Source organism: Trachinotus anak, unplaced genomic scaffold, assembly GCF_046630095.1.
Source record: "Trachinotus anak isolate AG129_WGS33_773 ecotype Australia unplaced genomic scaffold, CSIRO_AGI_Tana_v1 ptg000006l, whole genome shotgun sequence".
Lineage (NCBI taxonomy): Eukaryota > Metazoa > Chordata > Actinopteri > Carangiformes > Carangidae > Trachinotus > Trachinotus anak.
Genome location: NW_027273857.1, coordinates 419,174 through 443,000, shown reverse-complemented (window position 1 = coordinate 443,000; position 23,827 = coordinate 419,174). Strand labels below are relative to the sequence as shown.

Genomic DNA, 23,827 nt, shown 5'->3' with positions numbered 1-23,827 from the left:
ACAGATCATTTCATCTGTAAACCTTCATAACAGTGAGAAAACATTGGTCTCAGTTTCTCAGTCTTCAAGTGTTTTGTTAAAAACCCAAAGATCATTAGTTTCTGTGAAGTGAACTGAACATGTCATGTGAAAATAAGACACCAGAAACACAAACATGGTTACACTGGTTTTATTGGTTATATGGAGAGTTTCACACAGGTAAGAGGTAAGTCAAACAGGTAAGAGATAAGTCGAACAGGAAATGTTCTTTGGCACCACAGTGTTTTTATTTGTGTTAAAAACTCTGTAACGTTAAACTGATCAAACAGGTTTAAGTTTATTTCAAACATGTCAGAGCTGATTTTACATCTGATCAGTGTGTTTCTAAGTGATGGTGTTTCCAGTCAACTCTGTCACTGATCAATCTGTTTGATCAGGTCTGTTGATCAGTTCAATTGTCACTGTTACAGTTATTAATACTTCTGTGTTGTTAATACATAACTAAATAAACAGCTTGATTATTGATCAGTATAGAAATCAGCAGAGGCAATAAAATAACATACTCAGACTGTAGAAGACTAAAGTGATTGATTGATCAATTGGTAGATGAAAATTGATTATTATGTTTTCTATGAACTGGTTTGATTTATTCATCAGTGAACAGCAGACAATATCAGAGAACATATTTCTTATGTTCAGTAAAAGATGTTTAAACTAACAAAGTAACCAAAACACCAAATCAGACAGGAACTTCAGGAGAACCTTAAGAACCCTAAGAGGAACCTTAAAGGAACTTTAAAGGAATGTTAAGGAATCTTCAATGTACTACAGGGAATGCTGACAAAAACCTTTGGAAACCTAAAAAAGACTTGAGGAGAACCTGAGTGAAACCTCAGGAGAAACTTTGAGGAACCTTAGATGAAATTTAGGGAACTTAAGAGGAATGTTGGAAGGTTCTTTGTGGAACCTCAATAGAACTTTAGGGGAAACTTCTACCATGTCAGAACTTTGGGGACCCCAGGGGGAATTTGAGGTGAATGTTAGGGGAGCATTAGTGGAACCTCAGTTGGACCTTAAGTGAACCTTTAGGGGAACCTTGTTTAGGAATAGAGGAATGTTAGAGGAAACTTTGAGGAACTTTGGTGGTACCTAAACTGTTGGGTGAACCATAGAAGAACCTTTGTGGGACCCCCTATGGGGAACACTGGGGAAATCCAGGAGGAACCTTGATAGCAGGGTTCTGTTTAGCACCATGTTTTCCTCCATGATCCCTGAGTTTGTGCTTGTTAGAACATCATCAGGATGATTGACAGCTGTTTCAGTTGGGTTCCACTCATTCAAATGTTTTTAATGTTATATTATTGTTATTGATCAGCTGACTATTAGTCATCAAATTTATATCAGTCAGCTGTTGTTTCAGAAAACAAGAATAAATATAGAAAGGAATTATCCTGTGAAAACCATGTATCTCCGACTTTGAAGTGTTTTGTATACCTAAGTTTTCAGATCAGTAGAAGAATTAACAATAAAATTCTCTGACGTCATAAAAAACTGTCACATAAATACTATGCTGTCACAGAACAGGAAACTGTCTGTTAATGGCCTCAGTTCCTGAAGAGTTAAAATGTTGGAGATACAAGTTTCCAGGTTTACATGTGAAGATGTCAGCACATGTGATCAGATATCTGGAAGATTTATCAAAACAAGAGAAATATATATTAACTACATAACAAACTTAACTTTAGAGGAACAGTTCCACATTCAGGTAGATCCTCTCTTGTTTTCCCCTCTGAGAGTTAGTCCTCCTGTTTCCAGTCATCATGCTAAGCTAAGCTAATAGCTGTGGGCTCTAGCCTCATGTCAGTCTGAACATCTAACTCTACCAGAAATAAAAGAAGAGGATTTACTAGAATGTCGACTGTTCAGATCTGCACTGATCACAGCTGAGATTAATTGATCATTCATCTGCATTTCTTTGAATACTGATGAGTGTTTAGGATTCCTCCTCCTCTGCTCCTCTTTCCTCTCCTTTCTCCTCCTGAGGCAGGGTGGAGGACAGAGCATACTCCTGACTTACTCCCTCTGAAACCACTGACAGATCTGCCTCCATCACAACTGACGCCTCCTCACCTTCCTTCAGTTCCTCCTTCACCTCCTCTGTCATGTCCTGTTTCAACTCCTCCTGTTTCTCCTCCTGCTCAGCTGGGGCCAGCGGAGCATGGACCTCAGTGAAGGGGACCTCCTGGTTGGTGCTGTCTAGTGGGGACACCTGGATCTCAGCTTCGGTGATGACCGACTCCCCAGTCTGGGCGGAGACCTCGGCAGGCTGAGAGTCAGAGCTGCTGCGAGGCTAAAACACAAACAGAGGAGTCAGATGTCACAGGAATGGTACTGAACTTTGGGGGAACCACAGAGGAACCGTAATGGAACTCAAGGAAAACCTTGGTAAAAGTTTTACAGAACTTAAGAGAAGCCTTAGGGGAGTCTTGTGGAAATTAGTGGAATATTGGAATAAACTTTGGGGAACCATAAGAGTACCTTTAGAAAATATTAAGAGAACCTCAGAACACTTGCTTATATTCAGATTCATGGAGGATAACCAATGACAGAGATCCTAGTACCTTCCGGATGCTGAAGGTCAAAGGTGAAACCTTAAGGCTAGAGGTTTTCTGTTTGATCTTCTCTCGTTGTTCCGCAGATACAATCTTTGTTCCAATCTTGGTCATCTTCTTCTCAATGTTCTGCCGGGAGAATGCCTTCTTTATACTGTCAACCTGCAAAGGAAGAGACTGTCACACATCTGTCTCTTGTCTGTTTGAACACCTTTCTAGCTGTGGTTCTGACCTTCTTCAGACTAGATCGCTTCAGTTTCTCCGCTCTGGACTTCTCCATGTTCTCAAGATCATGAGGCCATGTTTCCTCTTCCTCCAGCTCCGCCTCTAGACCAACGTCCTCATCAGATGATAGGTCGATGGTGTGGAGCCCACCCTCCTGGGACTGGTTACCATCAGCAGTGCCCTGTGTCGTTTCCTCAGCTTCTTCCACAATCTCATCACGAGGGAACGGTGGAGGATCCTTCACAAAAACACTAGAGGGGATCTCATTCTCCTCCTGAGAGAGAGAAATGGAGACATTGGTAAAGCATTTGCTTAGTGGAATCACAGAGGAACCATAGAAGATTTCTATTGGAACCTTGGTGCAACCTTAGGACGACTTTAGGGGAAGAAAAATGTCTTTGTGGATTCCCAAAGGTAACTTCACTGTAACTAAAGGGAAAACTTGATGGACTCTTAGATAAACTTTGGTGGATCATTAGAGGAATTACACTGGGACCTTGAGAGAATCTTAGAGGAACCTTTAAGAAAAATTTGGAGGAACTTTGAGAAATATTAGGAGGAACATTACAGGAACTTAGAGGGACTGTGAGGGGGAGTCATGGGAAAGAGTAAGGGGGAACTTTGGTGGAACCTTAGAGGAACTATATGGGAACATAAGGGGAATGCTATTAAAACATTAGAAACAACAAAAGGAAAATAAGGATAGCTATAGGAAAATGTTAGAGCTTAGTGGAACCTCAGTGGATTCTTGGAGAAGCCTTTGGGGGATTTCAGAGCAACCTTAGCAGAACCAAAGAAGAACTTTATGAGAACGTAAAAATATGTGGACTGCCTGTCTTTGTGCCATTGGCCACGGTCATGTTGAAAAAGTCGAAAGAAACTGTTGAAACAAAGAAGAAATAACTTCATTAAACTGAGTATGAAGTAGACCAGGAAGGCTGAGCTGAGAGAATAGGAGGGAGGGTTTAAGAGCAGAGCTGGGAGAGACCACACCCACTGTGACACACACACTGTAACACACTATAACACACACAATACACACTGTAACACACTGTAACACACAATACACCCACTGTAACACACACTCATGAACTGAGGAATGCTGGGTGAGGGAATGTTTGGTGTTGGTGAGAGAAAACAGAATACAGTCAGCAAATACTAAAACATAATTCATAATACATACATGTATACACTGATACTGCAGTACTGACATGGACACTTTGTACTTTGTACTTTGAGATTTACTACAAACATCACAAAATATCTGACTGAGCAGGTTACTCTCCAACCACCTGTACTTACATGTAGATAGCTATACTTGAATTTTCTAACTGAAAGTTACCTGTTGTGACTTGTACCAATCTCAACTGTAGTTATAGTTATTTACTCCCCCAGAAGTGTACATTGTTACTAGTGGTTAAAGCTGTGACCTGTTGTAAACATTTGTTGTGGCCTTCAGTTAGCAGTCATTTTGTAATTGTTGTTGTTACCTGCCTTTTATCAGTATATCTGTAGAGACTATAATGTGACATTTCTGCTCTCTGTGAGGACTTTTCTGCATTGTGAGAACATGTTAGCACTGTGAGGGCATTTCTATGCCACAAGGACAATTCTGTTCTTTGTGAGCTCTGTGAGGACATGTTGGCATTGTGAAGACATTTCTACACTGTGAGGACATTTCTGCAATGTGAGGACATTTCTACATTGTGAGGACATTTATGCACTGTGGGGACACTTCTACATTGTGAGGACATTTATGCACTCTGTGAGCTCTTTGAGGACATGCTGGCATTAGCATCAGTCTTGGTTTTAAGGTTCAGGTTACAACCAGGTTTTGCTTCACCGTCAGAAACAGGAAATGTGAAGTTACTGTGATAACCTACTCTGTTATATTCCTCTCATCTGACCGTATCCATGACAACCAGACCAAATGATGACTGGTCTCTCATTTCTCTCTCTCTGTGTTTTCCATAAAGGTCCCAGTTCACTTCCTGGAGCATTTTATGACCAAATAAGGCCACAGACTGAAAATCACCATCAGAGAGAGTGAGAGCTGGGGAATGAGTCTCTATAAAATTTACAGAAGCACCTGAGGGGTTCAAGATAGATTCAGATTACATCAGATCAGATCAGATTAAATCAGATCTTATCAGATTAAAGGGTTGATGGTGGAGGTAAAGATGGTTTCCTGTTGGGTTGTGTTGACATTCACTTCCTCATAGTTGTGGGTTCCAAACTGGACATCAGATCTGTGAGGGGTTTCAGACTCCTGGAGAAGATGACTTATATGTGGAGGAGACCTTAGAGAGACTACATCTCCCAGCATGCTTTTGGGGTATTTTGCATTCTTGGAACCTGGACCAAGACTTAAGGATGGACTAATGGAGACTTAATTGATGAGGCAATGCACTATAAAAACAGATTGTCCTGATCCACACTTCACAGTGAGCCTCTACCTGACCACTGACTTCATACCTCTGACTCCTGACCTTTGACCCCTGACCCCCTGATCTGGTTTCAGTGTATATCAGTCATACTGACCTGGAAGATGAGGACTCTGAAGTTGTTTCTGCTGATCAGGTGGGCGTGGTTTGCCTCCAGCTTCTTCACCTGGACGCCCTGACGCTCCATCTTATCACGAACCTGTAAGAAAATGAGGTGTGAGGACAGGTAGATCAACAAGTAACAGGTAACATAAAAACCAGAAACATGAAACAAAGAGACAGGCAAACACCAGTCCAAGCAAAGGAGTTAACAATCATAACAGATCAGAAAGAAAAAATAAATATGGCAGATTTAAATGTGTCTAGTTTGATTGACAGGTGTGATCTATTCACCTCCTTCATGGTGACGGAGAGTTTGCGGCTCTTGTCCAGCAGTTTACTGACGGTGTTTGAGGTATGACTGTGACTCTTGGACAGTTTGGTCATATCAGCCTGGATCCCTCTGACCACGCCCTCCATCTCCACCTGATGTGCCTGAAACACAATCAATGACCAATCAATAACAAGAGATCATCTTGATAATCAAACATTCAACATTATGATGGAGCAAGTTTGACTTTAGACAAATGTCTTTGGCTCAGTGCAAATATTTTCTTGTCCCTGTCATCCACATAAAAGGTCAAATAAGTAATATACATATAGATGATAGATTATAGATTATAGGTTATAATTTATAGGTTATAGGTTACAAATTTTAGGTTATAGGTTACAGATGATAGGTTATATGTTATAGATTATAGATTATAAATTATAGGTTATATATTTCCTGCTGCTTGGTACTTGGTTGGTGATGCAAAGTTTAAACCACTTTGACAGAAAACACAACCTGGTCTAACATGTTATTAACATCACCACTTGATCTGTAAACTACAAACAGCTTTTACTTTGAAGCCACAGAAACAGGAAGTAGTTCCAGTTTGTCTGGAGGCTGATTTTTGGTTTTCAGCCAAACCTGAGTTTAAAAATGCAGCAAACGGTCAAAGTGAAGAAACTGTTTGTGTTTCAGGAGATGCTCAAAATTGAGTCTGACTGATACAGAAATGACATCATGTGACATTTGACCTTTAACTGACAGTTAGCAGTCAAAATCAACACGACAGAGAGAAGTCATAAACCAGGCCGTCGACCTGAAACATGGTAATTAGCTACAGACTGAGAGACAATTACTTAAAGTTATACAGATGACTTTTTCAGTGGAGCTTTGTTCGAAATAAATGTTCATGTGTTTTCAAACTGTTTAATTGAAGTGACTCAGACCTGTATTTTTAATTTTTATTTTTTATGTTAGTTCTTCTCATGTAGCTATAAAATATATTTTGTGATTCACTTGAATGGGAAAGTGATCTTAGACTTTTAGACCTGTGTATATGTTTCTGTGTCCAGAGGAATACAGATTAAATATAATAAGTAGTAAAATCTGCCTGAAGGGTTAAAGCTGACCTAAATCTCTGTAGATAAAGAGGATGAGCCAAAGCAGAACAACAATATTACAAACAAGAGTCCATCACAACAGAAACATGGGGGAAACATCTTTATCCTGCAGCTACAATAATGTGAGGTTTGAAGAAGAGACTAAATTAGACTGATGAGAGAAAGATGGCATCAGACTGGACAGTACGAGAAAAATAAAAGATCAAAACAGCTGTGTCAACTGTTCAAGTAAATCAAAACTTTTTTAACTGGGGTTTGGTAGAATGGATTTTCTGGAGCCCTGGCCCTGAAAACATGAGGAAAACATGTCTGTAATAAACATGTCAGTCCTGGAGTCGCTGCAGGTCCCCCACACTCAGACCTGGTGTCCTGGTTTGGCCCACCCCTCTCTCACCTCCATCTTGTGCTGGTTTTCCTGCACGGCGTCCAGCATGTTGACCAGTTTGTCCAGGAGAGTAAGGACTGTGATGGCGTTGACGGGTCCCTGACTCATCTTCTCTGGGTCAAAACCTGCCAGGGGAGACAAGGGGGAGGCCTGGTCCTCCTCCAGCTGGTTCTGCTGGTCCTGCTGTTCCTGTAGATCGTGGTTCTTGGGGGGGACCAGCAGGTCTTGGCTCTGGTGGGTCTCAGTGGTCACCATGATGAATTTGTTGAACCAAAAACTCCAAAACGGTCAAAGGCTTTCCCTGCTGCAAAAAACCACTGTAGATTCTACCTCACCCACCCGGCCTCTCTCTCTCTGTCTGTGTACGTGTGTGCTACTCTCTGATTGGTTGGCCCAGACAGAAACTTTCCGTCTAACTTCCCAACTGTGGAAATGTCCACACCTTTAACTCCTTCACTGCCACAAACACAACACTGAGCTGTGTGAAAACAGATGAGTTGCAGCTTCACTGAGGAGGAAGAAACTTTTATTTTAACGTAACATTTCATGTTTATTGTTGTTTTATTGTTGATCAGTCAGTCTCACAAATGTCAAAATAAAAGACAAAATAAAAAGACTGAACTCAAATAAACTGATCACAACAAACACACTGTTACAGGAAGCATTATAAAAGACACAACTCCCAGAATTTAAAACTAGAATAAATAAAAATTAAAAACACCTTGATGAGGCAAAACAATCCAGGTCCAACATATATTAATTAGAATTCATCACAAAGAAACCCATAAAACAAAATACACTAATAAAAATTCAAATCTAAAATTATATATAATATATCTGTATACTTAAATACATTTATAGAACTATTATATTATAAATTTAGAGAACAAAAATGAAATAGGAAATTTGAAAATAAACAAACAATGACTAATACAAAAATTAATATAAAGATGTTAGAATACGTTAACAATAAAAAGTGACAACAATATTATATATCTTTAAAATACAAATACTATTTAAGTTATAAATTAGACATAAAATATATATTTATAAATAAATTTGACAAAATTACAAATAAAAACAAAGTAAATACACATATGGAATTAAGTAAATATAATAACTGATTAAATAAAATATAAATACAATTTTAAGATTGAGTTTATGATAAATAAAATAAAAAAGACTAAAATAAAAAATTAAAGTAAAATGTGAAAAACCAAATAATCTCATCTAAATAGACACACAAATAAAAGTGAAAATAATATGAATTGATGAAAACCTTTAAACAGATAGAGAGCTGAAATGGTTAACTCTGAGTTTCCAGTGTGTCTTTACCACACCCAGGGGAGGGGTCTGTTACCATGACAACAGGACTGAAGGGACTGTGTTTGTGATTGTAAAGAGAGAGAGAGAGAGAGAGAGAGAGAGAGAGAGAGAGAGAGAGAGAGAGAGAGAGAGTCTCTCATGTTTTTAAGGTGAAGTCATTTGGAAGGAAGCCTCTCGCTCTCCCTCTTCCTCTCTTTGTGTGTTAATGTCTCTCACCCTGTGTTCATGGAAAACTGGTCTATTTTGTGACATGAAAAGACTTTACTACAGAGAACAAGAAAAAGTTTATAACCAGGACTAACTGACAAAGCAGTGAATTTAAAGTTACTCTGCAGTAAGGAAAACAAAACAATGAAAAAACAAAACAGAGGATCATCAAATGTGACAGGGTTTTAATGGAGTTTGGTGGAAAGTTGAGCTGCTGTTTGAGTGTTGTGTGTGTTGATCCAGAACTTTTTCAACTTTTTAAATATTGATATATATATATACTGTAAATTTTAGACAACCTAAGGGGAAGGTTAGTGGAACTTAAAGTGAACCTTGGGGATAGTCCTCAAGGGAACCTGAGAGGATAGGGTTAGGTTATTTGAGCTGAAGTGGAACATTAGGAGAACTGCAGCAACCTGTGAGAACCTCTGAGAAACAAAGAAAAGATTCAGGGAAACCCTAGGGGATCTTTACAGGATCCTTAAAGAAATGTTGGAGAAGTCATAGTTGAACCTATGAGAGATTTAGGGGAACAATAGAGGACCACTGGGGAATATTAGAGGAACTTGAGTAGAACCTCAGGTTAACCTCAGACAAATTTTGAGGGAAATTTTGGAGAACTCTTGGTTCTTGAATCTTGGGGGTAATTAAAAAAAACCTTTCTAGGGACTTTGGTTCTGTTTGAACCAAGTCTGATGGTCTCCAAGAATAGGATCACGTTTAAGGCTCCTTGGGTTCCTTTTAGATCAGTCCTCCTATCAGTATAATTAATGAAAGCATGTTGGGTTGCTAAAAAGAAATATTGTTTTTATTATAGATCAGACTTGATAAATCAGGGTCAGATGATACGATGAGTCAGATCATGGGACTCTGAGTTTGTGATTTTACTTGAAGGTTCTTTATCAGTACAGCAAAGTCAGAACACAGAACGTTTTTCAGGAGTGTATAGGTCAGAGTTGGAAACAGGAAGAGACGCTCACATCATGGAATTCATACAAACACAATACACTCACTACCCTCTACTGTACTGCATGGGAGGGGGAGGGGGATCATCCTCTGACTGTGGAGTTATTTTGGAACGTCAGGAATTCCCTCCCATAGTCTGTGAAAATGTAGAGACAACTCTTTACTCTGAAGACCTGTTTCTTTTAACCACTTCAGGCTTTTGTTTTAATCCTGCACTGTTGAAAATATGTCACATAACATCTTCACATTGTTTGTACTTCGTCTTTCATTAGGTCAAAAACAAACTTCAACATTCAAGTTAAAGAGTTAATTTGAAACTTTCGTCCAAAAATTGTTTGGATCCAACACATAACTTTAACCCTGTTCACAGCCCTACATTCATTAGATCTTTACCAACCTTAACCCTAATGTAACTTAAGTCACACACGTTAAAAATAACAACAAATGCACTCATTAAATCATGTTGATTTAAAACTTTTCATAATTCATGATCGAACACATTTCTCCGCCCTGTCAGGCGCGTGTCGGCCTCAAGGGGGCGAACACAGAAGAAGTGCTGCTCATTGGGCCGTAGAAGAAGTGCTGCTCATTTGGCCGTAGAAGAAGAAGTTGTGGCTGCTGATCAGCTGACTGTTGAAACTAAAGCTAACAGTGAACCTTCATCGTTGAACTGAGGGTGTTTTCTACTCTCCGGGGGAAACGACATGGCGTTCATCACAGCCAACTGGAACCCGCTGGGAGAAGCTTTTTATCGGTTAGTCATTTCTGCTTTATCGGTCCAACGTTAGCCGTGCAGCTAACGTTACCGTGCAGTTAACCACGAACAGCAGCAGGAAACATTTTTTTTCAGAATGACTGAGAATCGTCACAGACACCTGGAAGCAGGTTAACTGTTAGCCGCTATCACACTGTAGATTCAAGTCAATCTAACAGCTGATTGTTTTTTTTATTGCAGCTCGTTTAGTGTTCATTAGCTCTGCTAGCATCGTCACCCATCATCACCTGACACTAACGGAAGCTTCATACTAGTTTTAGATTGAACTTCAGTGTGTGACGCAATGATATTGAAACTGGTGCTAAACAGGTGTGTCAAATTGATCACACTTATCAAACACAAGAGGTGGTCTCAGGTGAATTACATCCATGACGAGAGTTCAGACAGGTTAGCTTGTGTTGTTTGTGTCCCTCAGAAACAACAGCTTTAAATGACAGATATTTAAATGGAGTCTGTTGGAACAGTGTGTGTGTGTGTGTGTGTTTGTTTGTTTGTTGATGTTTATACTTGTTAATGTTTTTGTGTGCAGTAAGACGGAGCTATATGAGATGTGCTGGAACCTACGTGATGGACTCAGAGACAGTTTGGTGGCTGCAGCTCCGTACGGAGGACCAATAGGTACACTCACACACACTCACACACACTCACACACACTCACACACACACACACACACACACTCACACACACACACACACACACACACTTGTACCCGTCTCTCTCTGAACCCATCTCTCTCTCAGCTCTCCTCAGAGAACCTCACCGACCTTCTCCGAGTTCTCGTCCACAGTTGGAGATTTACTCAGCATCTGGAGTTGTAATCACCAGTTTCCCTGTAACTACAAACACACCTGTTATTACTGTTGTTATTATTGACCAATCAAATTCTGTCCTCACTAAAACACACATACACTTCTCCTTTTTTCATATTTATCCTCATTTATCAGCCTTTGGACTGTCTGAAATTACCCATCCTTCTCTCCCTGACCTGTCTCTCTCTCTCTGTCTCTCTCTCTCTCTCTCTCTCTCTCTCTCTCTGACCTGTCTCAGTGGAAGAGTGGTCCTGTGGTCCAATTGGGTTGGACGGTCAGTGATGAGTTGTTGTGTATTCAAGAAGACGGATCAGTTCTAATCTACGATCTGTTCGGATCCTTCAAGAGACACTTCAGTATGGGACAGGTCAGTCTGTTAACTGCTTAACTGGCTAACCTGTTAACTAACCACTTCAGTATGGGAGGTCTGTTAACTGGTTAACAGACAGTCTGTTAACTGGTTAACTAACTAACCTGTTAACTTACACATCAGTATGGGACAGGTCAGTCTGTTAACCTTCTGTTGTGTTAAACAGGAAGTGGTCCAGAGTCAGGTGTTGGAGGCCAAAGTGTTCCACTCTCCTTATGGGACAGGTGTTGCTATAGTAACAGGCTCTTCCCGCTTCACCTTGGCAACTAACATTGACGACTTGAAGCTCCGCAGGCTACCTGAAGTTCCAGGTAACACCTGGTTGTTTTTGTGATGCTGTTCATCTGTCATTATGTGTCACCAGTGTTTTTACATTCAGGGTAGACTTCTTCGGATCTGTCTCTCTCACTGTGTCTGACCTGTCTCTCTCTCTGACCTGTCTGTCTGTCCTCAGGTCTGCAGGGTAAGCCATCCTGTTGGGTCGTCCTCACTCAGGACCGGCAGACTAAAGTCCTTCTGTCCAATGGACCTGAATTGTACATCCTGGACAACACATCCTGCACTGCTGTGGTGAGACAGTTAGAAAGACAGACAGGTAGAGAGACAGACAGGTAGAGAGACAGACATCCTGGAAAACATTTCCTGCACTGCTTTGGTGAGACAGAAAGTAAGAGAGTCAGATAGACAGGCACAGACAGGTATCTAACCTCACCTGTCTGTCTGTCTCAGTGTCCTCCAGGTCTCAGTCCTCAGGACGGCAGTATCGTCCACATGTGTGTTTCTTTCAGCTATAAATACCTGGCTCTCTTCACTGACACAGGACACCTGTGGACAGGCCCCTCCCACCTCCAGGTGAGCTGCTCCTCTGTCCAGTTAACTCTCAGATGTCTTTCCGGAGGGGGCAGGGTCTGTGTGGATGACTGACAGGTCATTACTTGTGTCTGCAGGACAAACTGATTGAAGTCGACACTAAAAAGATGACGACACCCAAACAGATGGTCTGGTATGTTTACCTGTCTAACTTGTTGTTTCCTTGTCTGTCTGACTGTTAATTAACCTGTCTTCATATTCATATGTTAACCTGTCAGACTTACCTATTTACCTGTTTGTTTACCTGTTTCTCAGTCTGTTTCATTATCTTTAGCTCTGTACTAAATCTACCTGTCTGTCTGTTTACCTGTCTCACTCTCTCTACCTGTCCAGGTGTCGCAGACCAAAGAGTCAGCAGCCGTCTGTGGTGCTGATGTGGGACAGACTCCTCATGGTGGCTGGAGTCTGTAGTGACACCATCCAGTATCCTTCAAACCAGTTCACAATGAGACCAGTAACAAACCAGTTCAGACTTGTAATGGGACCAGAACTTGTCAGGGTTCTTCTCATTGACCCCCATTTGACCCTTAACCCCTGACCCTAGGTTCCCCATCGAGGATCCGTGTGTTTTAGTAGGAGAACTGGATGGAGTTCGGATCATCAGCTCGACCAATCAGGAGCTTCTGCAGGAGGTTCCTCTGGTCTGTCAGGACATCTTCAAGATTGCATCCATGGCTCCTGGAGCTCTGCTGCTGGAGGCTCACCGGGAGTACGAGGTGACACCTGTCTACTTGCACACCTGTCTGTCTGTCTGAAGTTTTGTTGATAAAGGTTCAAGATTTTCTTTCAGATCTGATTTCTGTTGCTGTGTGTGTGTGCGTGTGTGTAGAAGTCGAGTCAGAAGGCTGATGAGTACCTGAGGGAGATTAAGGAGCAGAGCATGCTGGGAGAAGCAGTCAGACAGTGTGTGGAGGCAGCAGGTCATGAATATGACAACAACACACAGAAATCCCTGCTGAGGGTAAGATACAGTGAACACTGTTTAAACTGATCTGAGGTCAGTGTACAAACTCGTCTTGGGTCAGTGTATACAACGACCTTTGACTGATCTGGGGTCAGTGTTTAAACTGATCTGAGGTCAGTGTATAACACAATTTTGGGTGTGTGTATAAACTGATATGGGGTCAATATCTGAACTGATCTGGGGTCAGTTTGTGAACTGATTTGCAGTCAGTATGTGAACTGATCTGGGGTCAGTGTAAAAAACTGATCTGTGGTCAGTGTATAAATTGATTTGGAGTCAGTTTGTAAACTGCTTTTGGGTCAGTGTATAAACTGATCTGGGCCCAGTCTGGGACAGTGTAATGTGGTGTCTTGTCCAACAGGCGGCATCCTTTGGGAAGTGCTTCCTAACTGACTTCAGTCCAGATCAGTTTGTGTCGACCTGCAGAGAACTCCGGGTCCTGAACGCCGTCAGAGAGAGCAGTGTGGGTCTGCCGCTCACACACACTCAGTATCCTCACACACTACAGGTGCATCATGGGAGATTTGCTGTCCTGTGTTTAAGGAGTGGACTCTAAACAGTTTTCAGTAGAAAACACACTCTTCACTCTGTTACCGTGGTAACAAACTCCTTGACCTTTGACTTCAGATTCAAACAGATGACTCTACAGGTGTTGATAGACAGGTGAGTTAACTGATCCAACCTCTCTGTGTGTGTCTGTTGGTACCTGTCAGACAGACCTCTCACCTGTCTGTCTCTGTACCTGTCTGTCTCTCAGGTTGGTGTATCGACAGTTTTATCCATTAGCGATAGAAATCTGTCGTTACCTGAAGATTCCTGATTATCAGGGAGTCAGTAGAGTCCTCAAACACTGGGCGTCATGCAAGGTAACCTGATCCTCACCTGTCTCCCCTGACCCCTCCTCCCTTCTCTGACCCCGCCTCCTTTGTTATATCATTATCATTAATCAAAATTAAGACTTACCTTCAGATTAAATTATGTACTGATCCCTCAAAAGGTCACATATGTGATGTGTTGATGCGTGTGTCCAGGTACAGCAGAAGGACCTATCAGACGAGGCCATAGCTCGAGCAGTGTGTGTGAAGGTGGGAGACTCACCTGGAGTTTCTTACTCCCACATTGCAGCGAAAGCTTATGAATGTGGACGCACTGAGCTCGCCATCAAGGTAAATTTTATAAACCAAAGAACTTGACATCAAAAATCATTCTCCTCAGAGTCCTGACTGAGTCAGACCTGAGCCCAGACCTGAACCCAGAATTGAACCACTTGTAGATCTGACTCAGTTTGACATCACTTCCTGAGGAAATCATTATCTCTGATGTCCCTCCACAATAAAGCTCCAGGGTGCAGGACTTCATTGAGAATCGTCCTGTTTTTAAGTTTCATTCAGTATCACAGTGAAACAGTGATGTTGTCTGAACATCATGATACAGACAGGAGCTGATCACTGCTGATCACAGATGATCACAGCCGATCACTGCTGACTGTGTGTATTATGTGTTGCTGTTGTTGTTTGTGTGTTGTTGATGTTGTCCTGTGTATTGTTGGCATTGTTCTTGTTGTTCATGTGATGTTGTGGTTTGTTGATGTTGTCCTGTGTATTGTTCAGGTTGCTGATTGTGTATTGTTGACGTTGTGGTTTGTGTGTTGTTGACGTCCTGTGTATTGTTGATGTTGCTGGTTGTGTCTTGTTGACATTGTTGTTCATGTGTTGTTGTTGTTCTAGTGTTGTTGACATTGTTGTTCATGTGATGTTGACATAGTGGTTTGTGTGTTGTTGATGTTGTCCTGTGTATTGTTGCTGATTGTGTATTGTTGTGGTTTGTGTGTTGTTGACATCCTGTGTATTGTCGATGTTGCTGGTTGTGTGTTGTTGACATTGTTGTTCATGTGTTGTTGACGTTGTCCTGTGTGTTGTTGACATTGTTGTTGATGTTGTCCTGTGCATTGTTATTGTTGCTGATTGTGTGTTGTTGTTGATGTTGTTGTTCGTGTGTTGTTCATCAGTCTGTTCTATCTGTTCTCTCAGTTGTTGGATTTTGAGGCTCGGTCTGGAGAACAGGTTCCTCTGCTGTTGAAGATGAAGAGGAGTCAGTTGGCTCTAAGTAAAGCTGTGGAGAGTGGAGACACTGACCTGGGTGAGTCTCTGTTAGCCCCGCCTTCTACTTGTCTGACAGGCAGATGATGTCACTGATGGATTTATCCTGTGTTGTCAGTGTACACAGTGGTCAGTTACCTGAAGAACGAGATGAATAGAGGAGATTTTTTCATGACTCTGAGGAACCAACCAGTCGCGCTCAGCCTCTACAGACAGGTACACAGCTTTACCTTCATCACTCTGGTCCTTCACTTTCATCACTCTTTACCTGTATCCAGACAAGACAAATAAAATAATCAGTTTGTGGTTTATCGATTGATTGATTTCTGTGCTGTCAGTTCTGTAAGCTGCAGGAACAGGACACGCTGAAGGATCTTTATAATCAGGACGATGATCATCAGGAGCTCGCCAACTACTACGTCACTGCCAGTTACAGAGAGAAGGTAACAACAGGTTAACGTCAGGTAACTAACACTGTTAGTTACTGAGGAAACAGGTGGTCGTGCCAGTAAAGAAAGACAAGAATGATGAGTCAGACATATCTGAAAGATGGGGTTTAAAATGGTAACAACCCATGGTAACTATAAAATAACTCCAGATAAATCAGCGTTTACATATTTCACCTTTTGTTCTTTCTGAAGATATAAAAGCCAGACTGACGTTTTCTCACAGTACATGATGCACCTGTTCACATATAGACACACCTGTTCATCATTTTTGACTTATGTGTTTGATGAATGACATTGTGTTTTTATTTTCTTCTTTCTGAATTAATCTTAGAAACCTGAATGTTCAAACCTGGTTAACATCAGAACCTTGTGTTTGGTTATTGTTGTGTTTTTGTTGTTATCAGTTTCACTGTCGATGACTGATCTAGGATCTGTTTAGCTGATCTGTGTTAACTGTTTGTTCGTGCTCCATATTATCTAAGCAGTGTGATCACTTCCTGTCTGCAGAGGTTAGAGAGCCGTCTGTCTTTCCTGCAGAGTGCTGTAGACGAATACAACAAGGCCAAGAATGAGTTTGCAGCAAAGGTAACACACAAGAATCATGGGTATTAAAACCTGACATTAAAAGTTAAATGGTTAAAACGTGCAGCAGTTTGAGTTTGTCAGGATCAGGATCAGTGAAGTTCAGCTGATGTGCTGTTTAAAATGATGTTAATATTTAATCAAGGTCAGTCAGCTGTTCGTTCATGATAATCATGTTTGGAAAGAAACTGACAGTTAGTTGTGTTGTATTACAGACGGGTAACAAACTTTGTTTTAATTAAAACACTTTGTCTCCAGGCCACAGAGGACGAGATGCGTCTCCTTCGTTTTCAACGTAAACTGGACGATGAGAAGGGAGCAGGGCTCCTGGGACAGTCTCTACAGGTAGATAAAGGGGCGGGGCTACTGTGACAGGGTTTTCAGGTAGATAAAGGGGCGTGGCTAATTTGACTGCAGGTCTATAAAGGAGCGGGGCTACTGTGACTGTCTTTACAGATAGATTATGGGGTGGGGCTACTGGGACAGTCTTTACAGGTAGATAGAGGGGCAGGACTACTGTGACTGTCTGCAGGTAGATAAAGTGGCGGGACTACTGATACTCTTTACAGATAGATAAAGAGGCGGGGCTACTGGCACTGTCTGTACAGGTAGATAAAGGTGTATGAAGAAATAGTTTGCAGTTTGTAACCTCTGGGTGGTTTCTTTAAATAAGAAGTATTTAAATGTGTCCAATTAAATACAAACACAGGATGCAGTCACTGCATGCCTTGTGATGTCACTTCCTGTGTGTCCTCTCTCCAGGCAACCATGGAGGCTCTGTTGGCGTTAGGACTTCACAAACAGGCAGAACAACTTTACAGAGACTTCAGAGTACCTGACAAAAGGTGAAACTCTCAGGAGGTGATGTCACATCTGCTGCTGCTATAATTGCCTACCTGTCTGCCTGTCTCTCTCCCTCTCACCTTTCCATCTCACCTGTGTAGGTACTGGTGGTTGAAGCTGAAGTCTCATGGAGAGAAAGAGGAGTGGGAGGAGTTAGAGAAATTCTCTAAGAGCAAGAAGTCTCCTATTGGCTACCTGGTTAGTGAAAGCCCCACCCCTCATTAACACTGTTAACCTCACTGTTATTTAAATAAAGTTCGAACTATATCTCCCATGAGTCTCAGCTCTGTTTCTTCTTCAGGCATTTGTTGAAGTTTGCATGAAGTGCAACAACAAATATGAAGCCAAGAAGTATGTTTCCAAGGTGACACATGAGCAGAAGGTCAAAGCTCACCTGGCTGTCAGGTAACAAAGGGCACATTTGTGACATCATCAGAGAGGTGATCTCTGACCACATAGGTAACTGTTTTCTTCTCTTCTCCCTGTCAGTGACCTGGAGGGGGCGGCAGACGCTGCGATAGAGCGCAGGAACGAATCAGAGATGGGGACAGTCCTCTCCAGATGCTCCGCCTCTGACCGGCTGCTGATTGACAGGCTGAACCGAGCCAGAGCCACAGCTGGCAAAAAGTGATCCTCCGATCAGAGTATACACAGGTCTGCTGCCAGAAAGTGATCCCCCATTTACCTTCTGATTGATGCCAGAGGAGTTGTAATGGAAGCCTGTTTCTTTTGTTGTGTGCATTAATGTCAGATGATAAATGGTGCATTGCTTCATTATTGATCAGTCAGCTGATGAGACTTAAAGCTGTTTCTACTTCTGTGTTTCTATTTGGGTTGTGTTGCTTCAGGACTACTGCAGACCTTCAGGACAGAGTCTTGAACCTTCTCATCAGCCTCTTCTTGAACTTTCTACTGTCTCACATGATTTTCATGGCAGCCTTGGCACCTGTAGAACTAGCCTCTCCCCCAAACAGTGGTTGTCCAATTATAGCCCAGTAACTAGTCATCCAGTCTAACCCTAACCCACACTGGTTGAACTGCATCATCCCCATTTTAAATCTGGTCCAGGACCTTCTCCGCTCATGTCCTGTCATGTCTCTGTTACTTCACTGTGTAACACAGGAAATGTCTCAGACCTTCTGCCTCTGATTTGGTGGACACTGAAAATAAGCCAGAGCCAGACCACAACTGGACCACACTCGAACATTTGCCATCATTGAATCTCTGAGGTTCTAACCTGCATCATTTTGCTGTTGAGTAGCGTTCAGGTGTGTCAGAGCTGTGTACAGTTACGGCTGATGTTAACCTACATTTCCTGCTGCTGCTGCTGCTGCTTCACATTAAAAGCTTTGTGCCAGAGAACCAGCTGGATGTTTTATTGTGAAGAAGCTACAGGTGATGTCAGTGATGTTTGAGCTGATGATGGTTTTCCTAAAGCACGATGTGCATTTCTTTTCAGTTACTACATTTTTATCAAGATTTTCTTTCATATTCTTTGTTATTTGGTTTAATTTCTTTTTTAATTTTTTTCTGTTTGTAGCTTTGAATCTTTATTCTCAGTATAAGATTTGACTTGCTTGTTGTTTCCAGAGCTTTCAGCAACATCTTATGGTCTTCCTTGGCAGAGAGTTGATCAGTTGTTATCACATGACCTAAACATAAAGTGGTCACATGACAGGCAGTTGTAGGTATGTTTGTCAGTTCAAAATTATGAATAAACATTAATATTCTGTTAATATATATTTTATTGTACGTACTGTACAGTTTTCTGTGTAGTTAAGTTTCCTCTGAAGGTAACAAACTTCAACCAAAACTTATTTTAAAAATTAAAGTTTCAATTGACAAAATAAATAACCTACATATTAAAATGTTTTTTAGATCGCTGCATTGTTAAAAAAAAACGTGTAAATTATTAAAGAAAAATGTTTATCTATCTATATTTACCATAGACTGTATATAAAAAGGACAGGGTAAATATCTTATCATTATAACTTAATGAATTTCGCAACGTCCCCAATTTACTGTGTTCGTGTACGTTTAGTGGGAGTCAGCCGTTTGGGAGGGGCGGGGCTGTGACGTTGTCAGCTGATGCACAGAATCAGCAGAAACTCAAGTAGTGCGGAGTGAGAGTCACTGCAGCAGGTAGGTGCTTATGTTCTGTACAAATATATATTTAAATCGCTGACTGAACTTTGCATAGTTTTAATGTTGAACTGGAGATATGGAGTCCAGGGCCACCTTAAGTTGTACATGCGCTATGAGCCTGTCTTAGGAGCTGAGCCAGACCCCGTTTACAAATTTGTTAATTTAAAACTCCTATTAAGGGAAGTGAGCGTTGTCGAGTTTATGTAACTGAACGTGCCTTAAGTCATTCTTCACATCGGCATTCAGAAACACACCAAACTGCGTTTAAGTCCACTTCAATTGAAACTTTGACTCCGTTCAATCACCGAGGTAGACACTGGAGGTAACGTTAGAAAACACTGGTGGATTTCTAAAAGCTGGTATTTTATTAAGCTGTTGTTCTGCTCCATATGTTATCCGTACCGTATATAGGAGAAAAGCTGTTAGATTCCTAAAAAGTCTGTAGTTAGATTCCAGCACGTCTGTAAAGCGCTAGTCAGCAAGCCAGCAAGAAAAAGTGACGGATTGTTTAAGGAGTCTGGTGACAGAGAAAAGTGTTAAAACATGAACTGACCCGGTTAATCAACAGAATCCAGCAGATCGATAAGTGAACGGTCATAATACTGTAGTACTACAGGACTACACTATATACGATTTACAACAGTAGAATGTGCAGTAATCATGGTCAGTAGTATTGTCGGGATGTTTGCATTTAATCCATAACTTCCAGTAGTATATGTACTACAGTACACTGTACTACTGTACAGTACACTACTCTATTTAAGCCCTATGTAGCAGTGTAATACATGTGGTACTGTGATGCTGCAGACTGTAATGTGGTATTATGTTTTAAAAATTTAACACGTAACAGTACTGTGTTTTATAGTATGCAGTACCATGTAGTACCATGTACTACCACCATGTGCAGTTTGTTTGTGTAAGAAAATGTGTAGTAGTAAAATATTTAGTGACTTACATGCAGTAAATTAATATGGAATATGTATCTCCTACTATGTAGTCACATGAAGTATTAGTGCAGTGTATTGTGTATTATGGGGTTCTTTATAGAGTGGTTTGTTTAACATGCAGCATGGATGTAGTACAGTGTTGTCACAGAGGGCTCATATGTTGTATATGATACTACTAGTGTAGGATACTGTGTAGTATTCTGTAGTGTACATTTGTCGTCTGTGTAATAATAATATACAGTGTAATACTATAACAGTAGTAGTAGTACTGTGTAATCACACATTTATCATACTGTGTACTGCTTTATTAAGTCATGTGCTCGGGACTATATTGTGTAATAACATTATGTGCCGTACATAGTGTATTATTGTGTAGTCATGTATTAAGTACTAGTACAGTCATAAGTACTTTGTATAGAGTGGTGTTTATAGCACTGTAATGTTACTATTTTACTGTTTTATAATGTATGTTCATAGGAACAGGTACAGGTGAATGAGGTGATTCCTGCTCAGTAATTGGTCCAGACAGACAGGTGATGATGTCATCAGTAAAGGTGGAGTGTGTGGTGAAAGCAAGCACTCTGATTGGTGAAGGGCCAGTGTGGGAGGAGTCAGAACAGACGCTGCTGTTTGTTGACATCGCCGGCCAGAAAATCCATCGCTGGAGTCCAAGGACCAATCAGATCCAGTCTGTGGAGACAGGTGAGCCAGTCAGCACGCAAGAAATATTTAACTGAGTTCATTTAATTATACAATTAAATTTTAATTACACTTGTAATTATCTCCCCTATCTGTCTGACCTACCTGTCTATCCTCAGGTGATATGGTGGGCTTTGCAGTTCCTCGTAGGTCAGGTGGTTATGCAGCAGGTGTTGGACGCAGCATCGTGGCTGTCGATTGGTCAACTCAGACAATGACATCACTGGTGGATCTGGATGAGGACAAACCAAACAATCGACTAAACGATGGAAAGGTTGATCCGGTTGGACGACTGCTGGCAGGTGAGTCTGTTCCCCTGGGCCTCACTTATGAAATAGTGTGTAGGATCCATAAAATCAGATTATAAAACGGTGTGAACACACCTGCAGTTTTCATGCATAAATCACAATCAGTCATCCAAGGCAGACGCCCGCCCACCCTGAGCCCAGTTCTGTTGGAGGTTTCTTCCTGTTAAAACAGAGTTTTTCCTCTTTACCCTGTAAAGTGCCTTGAGATAATGTATATTATGATTTGGCGTTATACAAATAAAATTGAATTGAATTGAAATCAACCTGAAAATGTCAGCACTTTGATTAGCCTCATGCTCTGCCTATTACGCTTCCACAATTAACCATAAATGGTCAAACCCATGATGGTTGATTTACATGTTCCTGTGGGGCAGTGAGACAAACAAGAGTCTCAGCAGCACAGATACCTGAGTCTGAACGCAAGTAATCATGTCCACCAATCACCTGTGAGATAAAATGTGAGAGGCATTGTTATACCTTTATAGTTAAAGATCAGTCACCACCTTATGTACAGGTGAGTCTCCACAGATGAGTCTCCACACAGGTGCACACAGTCTCCATCATTTATAGATACAAACCTTTGCATTGGAAGTGGTGTACGTATGTCTGTGTCATCACCTGTCTGTTACCTGTGTGGGGTGAGACTATGTTACCATGGTAACAGTGTGATGTGTCTCAGGTACGATGGGGAAGGAGCAGCGACCTGCAGAAGTTCAGAAGCAACAAGGGTCTCTGTTCTCTGTGAGCTCTGACCTCTCCGTGACCAAACACCTGAGCCAGGTAATATCACCTGTCTGTCTGTTTACCTTTCTCTCTCAGGAGGACATATTTAATGGTCTAGACTGGTCTTTGACCTGTCTGTCTCTCTCTCTCTCTCTACCTGTCTGTCTCTCAGGTGGACATATCTAATGGTCTGGACTGGTCTTTGGATCAGAAGACGTTTTTCTACATCGACAGTTTGTCTCTGAGCATTGACGCTTTCGACTACGACTTAAACTCAGGACACCTTGGTAACTGTGTATTTATACTGCAGTATGTTTGAAAGGCAGTGAAAAGTTACATATTTATAACTGTGTTTCTTATTTGCGCTTGTTGTTGCCTAGGTAACCGTCGTGTGGTGTACCGTATGGAGGAGGGGGAGGGGTTTCCTGATGGGATGACAGTTGATGCTGAAGGTCGTCTCTGGGTCGCCTGTTACAATGGAGGACGGGTCATCAACATCGACCCTGTCACTGGTTAGTTATACTAGTTATAGTGGTAACACTAGTCAGTACTGGTCATAATGGTTATACTGGTCAGTACTGGCTCAGTCAAAGTGTGCTGGACGTTTCTTTTTCTTCAGTTCTGACTGTTGTTGAGTTCCAGCTGTTTAACACCTAGAGAGCCGTTCACATCTGCTAACGTGGTCATGTGACAGAAGAAGACAAAAACAAGGTTTTCCTATGGGACCTTTCCTATGGGACCCACGTGGTCCTATGAGACCAACAGAGTCCACATTGGACAGATACGACAGATGGGTTAAAGAGTCCTGAACGGGAACAGAGGTCTACATCAAAATGTTTAATCACACCTGGAGTCATGTGACCTGAACGACTCTCCAGATGTGAACAACAGTTGTGATCTAAACCAAGTCCAGTTACCTGAACGTTTGAAAAAGTGATGATGAAGATGAAGGGTACCTGTTGTGTTCTCTCAGGTGTGCGGCTGCATACAGTCTCTCTCCCAGTGACGAAGACCACTTCCTGTTGCTTTGGAGGTCCTGACTACTCTGACCTCTATGTGACCTCAGCTTGTCTGGGCCTTGACCAATCAGAGAGCAGCCAGCAGCCACTCGCCGGACATACCTTCAGGGTGAGACTCAGTTAACTGCTCATCTGTATCACTGAATCATCTGTATCATCAATGCACCTGTGTTCTGACTCACGTGTTCAGTGTCGTACATCTGTCTGTGTCTGTTTATGTGTGGTTCTGCAGGTGAGTGGACTCGGGGTCAAAGGTCGACCTTCAAACTCGTTCTCAGGGTGATCTTCAAGCCAATCACAGTACAGATCAGCTGCAGGAAGTGATCAGCAGACTTCTTAACTGTTAGCTCAATCAATAACTTCATTAATTGTTTATCAATATGTAGCTCAGGTGTAATTGATTTATAGGTCGATGATTTTCAGGAAATGTTTGTAGTTTGTACATTCAACAGCCAATCACAGTCAGCCAAACTTAGCATGTTCATGTCTCAATTAATTATATTGACCTTTATAATTAGTGAAAATTAATAAACATTGATCAACAGAGTGTTAAGGCTTCAGTAGGAACAATTTTTTTGTCTTATTTGCT

General features: G+C 41.5%; 3 protein-coding genes across 6 annotated transcripts; 2 read left to right on the top strand and 1 right to left on the bottom strand.

The window, feature by feature from the left end:
• Positions 1-153: 153 nt before the first annotated feature.
• cavin2b (caveolae associated protein 2b) lies at positions 154-7,519 on the bottom strand. The gene is made up of 6 exons (XM_071479508.1): positions 7,146-7,519; positions 5,654-5,794; positions 5,358-5,459; positions 2,824-3,090; positions 2,601-2,753; positions 154-2,329 (listed from the first exon to the last, which is right to left on the bottom strand). The coding sequence occupies exons 1-6, from the start codon at positions 7,389-7,391 to the stop codon at positions 1,973-1,975; spliced, it is 1,266 nt and encodes a 421-aa protein (XP_071335609.1). The 5' UTR covers positions 7,392-7,519; the 3' UTR covers positions 154-1,972.
• Positions 7,520-10,206: 2,687 nt separating this feature from the next.
• Positions 10,207-18,759, top strand: vps16 (VPS16 core subunit of CORVET and HOPS complexes). Of its 4 annotated transcripts, none has more exons than XM_071479494.1 (25): positions 10,208-10,389; positions 10,940-11,028; positions 11,152-11,243; positions 11,459-11,587; positions 11,757-11,901; positions 12,045-12,160; positions 12,320-12,442; positions 12,538-12,593; positions 12,794-12,883; positions 13,005-13,176; positions 13,290-13,421; positions 13,786-13,913; positions 14,052-14,087; positions 14,182-14,290; positions 14,456-14,590; positions 15,455-15,563; positions 15,642-15,739; positions 15,862-15,966; positions 16,480-16,557; positions 16,813-16,899; positions 17,317-17,399; positions 17,499-17,595; positions 17,699-17,802; positions 17,887-18,051; positions 18,520-18,759. In XM_071479494.1, the coding sequence occupies exons 1-24, from the start codon at positions 10,340-10,342 to the stop codon at positions 18,026-18,028; spliced, it is 2,505 nt and encodes an 834-aa protein (XP_071335595.1). In that variant the 5' UTR covers positions 10,208-10,339; the 3' UTR covers positions 18,029-18,051; positions 18,520-18,759. The 4 variants fall into 4 exon arrangements, with proteins under 4 accessions (XP_071335596.1, XP_071335595.1, XP_071335594.1 ...); XM_071479493.1 differs by having other exon boundaries at positions 18,246-18,759; XM_071479495.1 differs by having other exon boundaries at positions 10,207-10,389; positions 16,510-16,557; positions 17,887-18,759.
• Positions 18,760-19,411: 652 nt separating this feature from the next.
• Positions 19,412-23,785, top strand: rgn (regucalcin). The gene is made up of 8 exons (XM_071479514.1): positions 19,412-19,539; positions 20,967-21,191; positions 21,308-21,490; positions 22,176-22,276; positions 22,392-22,506; positions 22,600-22,731; positions 23,193-23,347; positions 23,471-23,785. Exons 2-8 carry the CDS (start codon positions 21,026-21,028, stop codon positions 23,519-23,521), a joined length of 903 nt encoding a protein of 300 aa, XP_071335615.1. The 5' UTR covers positions 19,412-19,539; positions 20,967-21,025; the 3' UTR covers positions 23,522-23,785.
• The last annotated feature ends 42 nt before the right edge of the window (positions 23,786-23,827 follow it).